This window comes from Porites lutea, chromosome 8, assembly GCF_958299795.1.
Source record: "Porites lutea chromosome 8, jaPorLute2.1, whole genome shotgun sequence".
Taxonomy (NCBI): domain Eukaryota; kingdom Metazoa; phylum Cnidaria; class Anthozoa; order Scleractinia; family Poritidae; genus Porites; species Porites lutea.
Window position 1 is genome coordinate 19,369,809 of NC_133208.1, and position 9,690 is coordinate 19,379,498.

General features: G+C 46.5%; 1 protein-coding gene across 1 annotated transcript; it reads left to right on the top strand.

The window, feature by feature from the left end:
- Positions 1-4,393: 4,393 nt before the first annotated feature.
- LOC140945308 (uncharacterized) lies at positions 4,394-9,442 on the top strand. Its single transcript, XM_073394348.1, has 2 exons — positions 4,394-5,663; positions 5,940-9,442. The coding sequence occupies exons 1-2, from the start codon at positions 4,529-4,531 to the stop codon at positions 9,440-9,442; spliced, it is 4,638 nt and encodes a 1,545-aa protein (XP_073250449.1). The 5' UTR covers positions 4,394-4,528.
- Positions 9,443-9,690: the final 248 nt, after the last annotated feature.

Here is a 9,690-nt window from a genome sequence, read left to right on the forward strand (position 1 = left end):
TTAAAATTTGCCTTTGGGCCTGAAAAGTTTTGGGCCTTTCAAGAAACGAATTCAACTAGTTTTAATCAAGTGAGTACCTTACCCTGACAAGAAGATTTGGGGATATTCAGCCACAAGACTGTAAGCCACTTCTGTGGGTGGTCTAATAGCCCACATTCGAGATAAAATTATTAATATTCCAACATGACTTCAAGGCTTTCTGGTCATATTTCTATACAGGGTGTTTGGTTGGGTTTAATTGGGGTTAAGTCTCTCCCCGTAATTACGAGACAATGGACTCATTAAAATATTGCAATTTGCCATAAAGCCTTGAGTCATGTATTGAACATGGGTTATTGCGAGGTCCCAACAGGAATCAAACCCATGACATCTCAGATACCAGATGGAACTCCCTAAGCAGTGAACTATGGGAACAAGCTCAATTTAGTTGGGGCTGCATTCCATAAGATCAACATCATTCAGGGTACAGACTATGGCATCTGAGGCTTTTTTCTCGATAGTCCTGATAATTAATGGGCTTAATAGTGAGGATCCATGCTTCAATAATCTTTAGATCTTTATTATTTACTATTTGATTTCAGGCTCAAAAAGTTACCAGGATATTCAAGAAACAGACCCCAGATGAGAAAACTTACAAGCCACCTACAGGTTGTACATCACAACAAAGAAAAAGTGAGTAATAACTGTCTGTGAATAGAAATGTAAATAAATAAAGATAAATAAATAAATATGATATCATGGTTTAACTAGAAAAGAATAATCTGGACTGGGAATCAAACATATGAGGTTCCGGATACCGGTTGAAATGCTTTACAGTTTAACCACTGATCAATCTAATGAAAAATCGACTCGTATCAGGTAAGGTATGAACTACAGCACCAGACCAGTAAGCAAACATCCCGCCACTCCACCCCCTGCATCACACGAGCAAGTAGATATAAGTAAAAAACCAATTAGAATAACTGAGTGTGAATGGAAACATTAATACTTGTAATTAAAATACATTTCCCAACATGATTTGTACCCAAGACCTTCCAGTTACAGGTTGGAATGCTCTGACCACTGAACTATGGGAAACCTGAGTGGTGAGCATATGGTCGTTTTCACAGAAAAGCTCTGAGATCTTTTTCTTTTAAGCAAATTAATGTGTCCACTCTATCTTGGGTGAAATATTTCCTTTATCCTTTTCAGTTTACATTAATTTATTCTTTGTAAACTGTTTCATGTGCAATAAAGTTGTTGTTGTAGACTGTTTGCATTCTTGGGTACTGGTTTTTGGCCAAATGTTTAAGAAAATCGTCTCTTTAAGGTGATGTTACACGAGACGATTTGCAACAACGATTTTTAGTGCAACACAGTGTTGTGATATTGTTGCGACATTGTTTTGAATAGTTACAACATTGTTCCAGCATTGCAACGCTGTGTTGCGCAAAAATTCGTCATTGCGAATCGTCCCATGTAACATCACCTTTAAGCAATACAAATTTGGCAGTATTGAGGCACATTAAAAGGGAACAGGCCTCACTTCTGGTTGGTTGATGAGAATTAATGAAATGATCACCAAAGATGAGCAGTACCTTACTTCATGTAAGCAGTACATCTGTGTTGAGAGTAGCAAGTCCTCTCTTAATAGCCTTGATCAAGGTGTGTCACAAGGGTCTGTTTTGGGACCCTTGCTTTATCTGGTTTACACCTCTTCGATTGGAAAGATCCTTAAGCGCCACGCTATTCAGTAGCACCTATATGTGGATGACTCCCAAATTACCAAATATATGTCGCGTTTAAGACTGACTTGAGTGTTGAGTTACAGATGGCTAAATCAACGGTTCAGTTGTGTGGTTAAGACATTTATATTTGGATGGTTCAGAATGACTTTAAGTTAAACCAGGACAATTCGGAACATGAGACCATGATGAGAAAATGCCCAGAAGTTGTCAAAAATGACAAATGATGACAATATTTCAAAATCTACTCAATTTGGCAGAATTCCTTTTATTAAGATTGTACTTTAGTCAACAGTGTAAGATTTCTTTTTTAAAATCATAAGCCATGAAATATTCTTTTTTCCGTGAAGGAAATCCCTCCCCACCCCAAATATTTCCTTAACTGCTGAGGGTGAAAAAGAGCTGAATAAAGCTTCTCCTCCCCGCAGGCTACACCATGATCAGATCACAGGCGGCCTAAACTCACTTCATAAGGGAAGGTGGTAAAGTAATTTACATACCATAGATGACGAGCCAGTGTCGCGTTACTGGCGACTGTTGATTGAAAATAAGAGACTTTGTACGAGAAATAAATTACTGAGATCTGTGAATGCTAAATAACGTTAAATCTTACTTTTTCTTCGATGAAATGAACAGAAAAGACGTACATGTGATATATTCCACTGTGTTTTGGTGTCTGCTTGTTGTTTTACAATTTTTTTTGGCTTGATTGCAAAACCACCGTCACTCCCTTCATAACTGGAGGGTGTAATTTGCAGGTTCCCTAATTTACCCGCAGGTCGCAGGTCGCAGGTTGCAGGTCAGAATTTGAATTACACGCAACAATCAACGTTAAATTGATTTTGTGAAAAAAAAAAACCTGTCTTTACAACGTCACGCAAACCGGAAATATCTATAGCACCAGGAAATTGTTTTTTGGGAGTTAGATTTTGCTGCCAGAGCCCTGCAGAACAAAATTTCTCATCTTCATACTTAAAAATAACAACGAATGGTAAAGAAACCGGATGTGGAGATTCTACATGCCGGCTAACCACCGCGTTAGAATTTGATATGTGATACAAGGTCGTGCCGCAAGTATCATCTTCATAATACTTCCAAAATAGTACAGTTTCAAAAGAACAAAATAAAAAGAACGTACCTAGAGAGAGCAACACAAACATTGAGGGCCGGTCAGATGTAATTCGTTGCAAGATCCGCTACTTATACCTTGCACTGAGTAATCAGCCGCTCCTTCATTGAATTCATCACTACTGTCCACCCCCGGTGTCCACGCCTACTACATATACCGGTTCCTCCTCGCTATCGCTAGAGTTGCTACTGTTGTACCTACAAAAGAAATTACATAGTCATGGTGACGCAATTAATATGTACAACTCGACTATACACAAAATAAATTTCATATCAGTTTAACAGAAAAAAGAAACCAGTTAACGTACCTTCCTATTAAATCCATGTTGGATCTACACCGTGGTAAGCCAGCATGTGGAAGGTAGACCATTAACCACCGGAGATTTCCACATTTTTACCATTCTTTGTTATTTTTAAAAGTGTGAAGATGAGAAATTTTGATCTATAGGGCTTCGGCTGCAAAATCTAACTCCCAAAAAACAATTTCCTCGGACTAAAGATATTTCCGGTTTGCATGACGCTGTAAAGACAGTTTTTTTTCTCACCAAAACACAGTGGAGTGCATCCTATGTAAGTCCTTTTTATTCATTTCCTTGAAGGAAAAATTAGATTTAACGTTATTTAGCTTTCAAAGATCTCAGTATTTTATTTCTCATACAAAGTCTCTTATTTTCAACGGTTGCCAGTATTAAACGCGACACCGGCGCGTCCACCATAAACGTCACGCGTCACCTGTGGTATGTAAATTAACAGTTAATGAATGAGGCTGAGTATCTTATGAAGAATTATGGAGATCGAGGAGGGTGTTATCCGTCGAGGCCGTAGGCCGAGGCGGATAACACCTTCCGAGATCTCCATAATTCTTCATATGATACGAAAGCCGAATTCAATAACTGTTTTATTATTCATTCAAAATAATTCCTAGTTTAAAAACATAGCTAAAACATGCTTACCTCCATCGATCCATCGATCGACATCGATGTTCAGTTCATCTTCGATAGTGTATGTTTAGGTTTGTCCAGCTCCGCAAATATTTTCCAAATAGCAGATGTCGCCCTTCGAGTTGTCTTCTTGCTGTTCTTGCCATGTTTTTAGCTATTTTTTCGCCTAGTTCTTACCCTTGAAACGAGTGAAATGTCCGCCATTTTTTCAAGTTCACAACCAAAACAACTCAACCTCGTCCCCAGGTCTTCTCGGTCAACGGTGCCTTAACCTGCACGAACGCTGCATTTTTGACGTCATTTCCCCGTTAAAGTCAAATTTCTTCCAAATTTGGTCATCAGTAACTGGTTATGGTGAATTAAACGTGTGCTTTTAACCAATCAGAATCGGGGAAATATTTTGAATGAATAATAATATACTTTAATACACCAGCGCCAGTACCGGTCAGCGGTACTATGAGTTAGCATGCGTTATCTGTTGTTGGCAGCCTCGCGTCCGCCTTATTGTTACTGTTACTCGGCTGTTTGTTGTATCCCAGTTTGATTAAAGCCTTACACGAATTGGACGGGCCTTGGTTCTTGCCTTATCTTCCTAACTGGCGTGGTGGCAGCGTTCGGTTCAACCCAAGCCTCACCTTTTCACCGTACAAAGTCACTTTTAAGCCTCGACCGCTGGAACCAAAACAGTGTATCCTTCGCTGTGAAAACACGTCCCGGAGTTTTACCTCGTGTGTAATGGCGTCTTCTCACCGCGCACCGAAACAGTGGTGCCTTTCCAAGGTGGAAACTATTAATAGCTTCGAGAATTGGAAGCAAAATCTGCTTTACACATTATCATTGGACAGCAACTTTGCTCCCTTCCTAGCCGATGGCGTTCAATGGTTAAAAAAAACCAAAGCCCAACCACTTCGAGGAATCGAAGCCGATGGCGATTCCATACCTCTTGCTCGACGCCTCACCGCCCGACAAAAAGTCAACTTTCTCGAGCTGATGCTAGGTCAGATTGCGAATTACTGCCCTATCATCTCCCGAAGCACTTTGGTGAAAAATTCAACTTCACTCGAATACATCTGGCAAACTATTCGCCAACACTTTGGCTTCCAGGCCACCGGCGCTCAATTTATCGATTTTTCTGACATACACCTCGCAGCAGATGAGCGCCCTGAGGATCTGTACCAACGCCTCATGGCCTTTGTGGAAGATTCCTTACTACGCGCTAATGGTTTAACTCACCATGGAGAACATGTTGCAGAGGATGAGGAACTAACCCCTACCCTAGAAAACTTTGTCGTTCTTACTTGGTTGCGACTCATTCACCCCAGTCTCCCTCGTTTAGTCAAGCAACGTTACGGCACGGAGTTGAGGTCTCGCACCATTGCCTCAATTAAACCCGAGATCTCTCAGGCACTTAGCTCTCTCCTCGAGGAAATCTGCGCTTCAGATGATGCTAAGATTCTACGTGCCGCGGTAGCTGATGATTTTCGTCGTCCCCGTCCGGGTGGCAGGAGTGACCCTAAGACCCGCACTAGACAGCCCCGTCAGGACAAGGTCTGTCCCTTATGCAAGCAAGCCGGTCGCTCTAACACAAACCACTTCCTCAGTCAGTGTACCTTCCTCCCTGACAATGACAGGCGCTTCATGGTAAAAGCGAGACAGATCGTCGGCATACTGGACGACGAACAAGACACCACCTACGACCTTGATCCTGATCCACCCTGTCCTGAAACCACTTTGCCTACCCCTGACGTTGTTGCCTACCGTGTCCAGACCCGCCAATCTCCTTATATGGATGTCTTTCATGGTCACCGTGTTGTACGTATCACCATCGATAGCGGAGCAACTGGAAATATGATCCGCCACTCCACCGCGAAACATCTTGGATGTCCAATTATATCCAGTGCTCAGTCCGTCCAGCAGGCAGATGGCTCTTCTCAGCTTCAGGTGGTGGGAGAGATACGGACATCCTTCACCCGCGACAACATTGACTTTACATTCGAGGGACTTGTCGTCGAAGATCTTGACGTCGAAGTGCTTGCCGGGACCCCTTTCATGGAGGCAAACGACGTTGCCGTCCGGCCCGCCAAGAGAGAGGTGCTACTTGGCAATGGCTCAACCTACACATACGGTTCCCAGGCCCCGCCCAGCCCTTCCACAACCGTCCGCAGAGCCTTCGTTCTCCGTGCTCCTACTCCCTCCAAGACTGTTTGGCCTGGAGAATTCTTGGACGTTCAGCTCCCAGATGATGCTCCCCCTGATTCAGAGTATGCACTTGAACCCCGCACTGATGCTCCTAGTTTACGTAATCTCAAGCCCTCTCAGCTGTGGCCGCAACCCGGTGTCGTTTCCAGCGTTGTGCGTGCAATCCGCATACCAAACCTGTCAACCGAACCTCGAACGCTTAAGCGTCACGAACACTTCTGCCAGGTCACCCCTGTCTTCGAACCAAAAGAGGAGTCACCGACAAGTCAGCCTCCTACTCAGCATCCGTTACCTCCCTTTCCTGCTAGCCACTCTGCATCCGTCCAGGTAGACCCAGACCGCATTCTCCCTGAGGCTGTCAGAGCCACCTTCCAATCTCTGCTCAGTGAGTATGACTCCGTATTTGACCCTCAGTTCCCAGGTTATAATGGATCCGCAGGTCCTTATCAAGCAAAGGTCAACATGGGCCCTGTCGAGCCCCCACAGCGGAAAGGCCGCCTCCCCCAATATGCCCGCGATAAGCTCGTAGAACTCCAAGAGAAGTTCGACCACCTCGAGCAGCTTGGTGTCTTCCAGCGCCCTGAAGATGTTGGTATCACTGTAGAATACCTGAACCCTTCTTTCCTTGTGAAAAAGCCGAATGGCGGGTCTCGTCTTGTCACTGCCTTCGCTGACGTAGGCCGGTACAGTAAACCCCAACCATCCTTGCTGCCTGACGTGGACTCTACCCTGCGCCGCATCGCCCAGTGGTCTCATATCATCGTCACAGACCTGACAAGTGCCTTTTACCAAATACCTTTGGCTAAAGAGTCCATGAAGTACTGCGGCGTTGCTACTCCGTTTAAAGGAGTACGCGTCTACGTTCGTTCCGCTATGGGTATGGCCGGATCGGAAACTGCCCTTGAAGAGGTTATGTGCCGCGTTCTAGGCCCACTACTACAAGATGGATCCGTTGCCAAAATCGGTGATGATCTGTACTGCGGCGGCAACTCACCCCAAGAGCTACTCCACAACTGGAAGAGGGTCCTTCAAGCCCTACACAAGTGCAACCTGCGTTTGTCTGCCCATAAGACCATCATCAGTCCCAAGACTACCACTATTCTCGGCTGGATCTGGAATGCTGGCTCCCTTTCTGCCAGTCCTCACCGTCTTAACACCCTCGCCACGTACCCCGAGCCGAACACTGTTGCTCGCTTAAGATCCTTCATTGGCGCTTATAAAGTTCTTTCCCGTGTCATTCCAAGGTGCTCCAGTTACCTCGCTCCACTGGATGCTGTAGCAGCCGGTCGTCCTTCTCAGGAATCTATTAACTGGACCGATACTCACAGGGCCGCATTCCGTAGTGCTCAGAACGCCCTTTCCTCTGCACTCACCATCACATTACCCAGACCCGAGGACCAGTTATGTATTGTCACTGATGGAGCCGTCCGGGACCCTGGAATAGGTGCCACCCTCTACGTAACGCGCGGAGATAAGTTACGTGTCTCTGGCTTCTTCAGCGCCAAGTTACGGGGCTCCCAAACAACGTGGCTTCCGTGCGAGGTCGAAGCCCTCTCCATCGCGGCGGCAACTAAGCACTTCAGCCCGTATCTTATTCAGTCCGTCAAAAAGGCCTGCATTCTCACTGACAGTAAGCCTTGCGTTCAAGCCTATGAGAAGCTCTGCCGCGGGGAGTTCTCTGCCAGCCCCCGTGTCTCCACCTTCTTGTCTGTCGTGAGTCGTTACCAAGCATCAGTCAGGCACGTCTCCGGCGCTGCTATCCTCCCGTCAGACTTCGCAAGCCGAAACGACGCCGCCTGTGACAACGAGACCTGTCAGGTGTGCTCTTTCATTTCTCGAACCAGGGACTCTGTTGTCCGAGCCGTTTCTGTTCAAGATGTCCTCCAAGGCAATGTTCGCCTTCCCTTTACCAGCCGGCCTGCCTGGGTGTCCGTTCAGTCTGAGTGCCCAGATCTACGCCGTACCCACGCTCACCTCGTCCAGGGTACGAGACCGTCCAAAAAGCTCACAAACATCAAGGACGTCAAACGTTATTTACAAGTTGCGTCAGTTGCAGATGATGGCCTCCTTGTTGTGCGGCGTCATGAACCCTTGTCACCATCTAGAGAATGCATTGTCCCACGTCAAGCTTTGGACGGCCTTTTGACTGCCCTTCACCTACAACTCAGCCACCCGTCTTGTCACCAGTTGAAAATGGTCGTCAAACGCTATCTATACCCTGTCGATCTGGACCAGGCTGTCTCCCGTGTCTCTGCTGGGTGCCACTCCTGTGCAGCAATCCGCAGCTCTCCAACCGCCCGTATTGACCAGTCCACGTCCCCTCCACCCGACGCTATTGGTCGGTCCTTCGCCGCAGACGTCATCAAACGTTCTCGCCAGCTCATCTTTGTCCTCCGCGAGACTGTCACCTCTTACACTTCCAGTGTATCTCTTGAAGGCGAGCGTCATCAAACGTTACGCGACGCCATTGTAAAGCTCTGCTTAGAATTACGCCCTATGGATGGCCCACCTGCCGTGATCCGTACTGACCCTGCCCCTGGCTTTAAGGCTCTCGTTAACGACCCTCTCTTAAAGAAGCATAGAATTACAATTGAGCTTGGTCAGGCCAAAAATCCCAACAAGAATCCCGTAGCTGAGAGAGCAGTCCAGGAGTTGGAAACGGAACTTCTCCGCCAGGAGCCTTTAGGCGGTGCCGTTTCGCCCCTCACCCTCGCCGTAGCCACTTCTGCCTTGAACTCTCGTATCCGTTCACGTGGCCTATCCTCGCGAGAAATGTGGACACAGCGGGACCAGTTTTCAAACCAGCAGTTACCCCTTGCCGACGACCATTTAATTGCGCTCCAGCACGAGCAACGTCTATCCAACCACCCCCACAGTGAGCGCTCCAAAGCCCCATTGCACAACAGGCGTCCTACTCCTGTAATTGATGTTGGTGACCTAGTGTACCTTCATTCCGATCGGAACAAGTCTCGAGCCCGCGACCGCTACCTTGTTGTAGCCATAGATCCCCCATTCTGTGATATCAAAAAGTTCATTGGATCCCAATTACGCAGCTCATCTTACCACGTCAAACTTACTGAGTGCTTCAAGGTACCTTCCGACTTGGCTGATCCCTTACAATCTCCTCGCCGGTGCCGCGGCCATGACTCAGATGACGATGACGCTCCTGATACCACACCTCACCCCCCACCCTCGCTGCCTGACATCCCTGATGCTATCTCTGCTTCAGCCCAGCATCTATCTAACACTCCTCCATGTGTTACATCACCTGCTCCCGCCGTTCCTGTCGACCGCATCATGGACGACACAGCTGCCCAGCCTTCTTGCCCTGAGGACCCCTCTTTGGAGAAGACAGTCGTTTCAGCAGACCCCGACCCTCCTGGCCTGCGGAGATCATCTCGCACGAGACGTCGTCCTGCGCGTTTTGAAGATTATGATACTGAACTATAGCCTTTGTTACTGATCTGTGACGTTTAAGTCAGTTTAAGAGTTTAAGTAGTGCTTTTAAGTTCTTTCCTCTATGTTTTTGGTTCCAGTTTTCTCGCTTTCACGCTATGTATTTTAAAAAAAAAACAAAAGAAAAAAAACAGAAGTCACGCCAGTACCGGTCAGCGGTACTATGAGTTAACATGCGTTATCTGTTGTTGGCAGCCTCGCGTCCGCCTTATTGTTACTGTTACTCGGCTGTTTGTTGTATC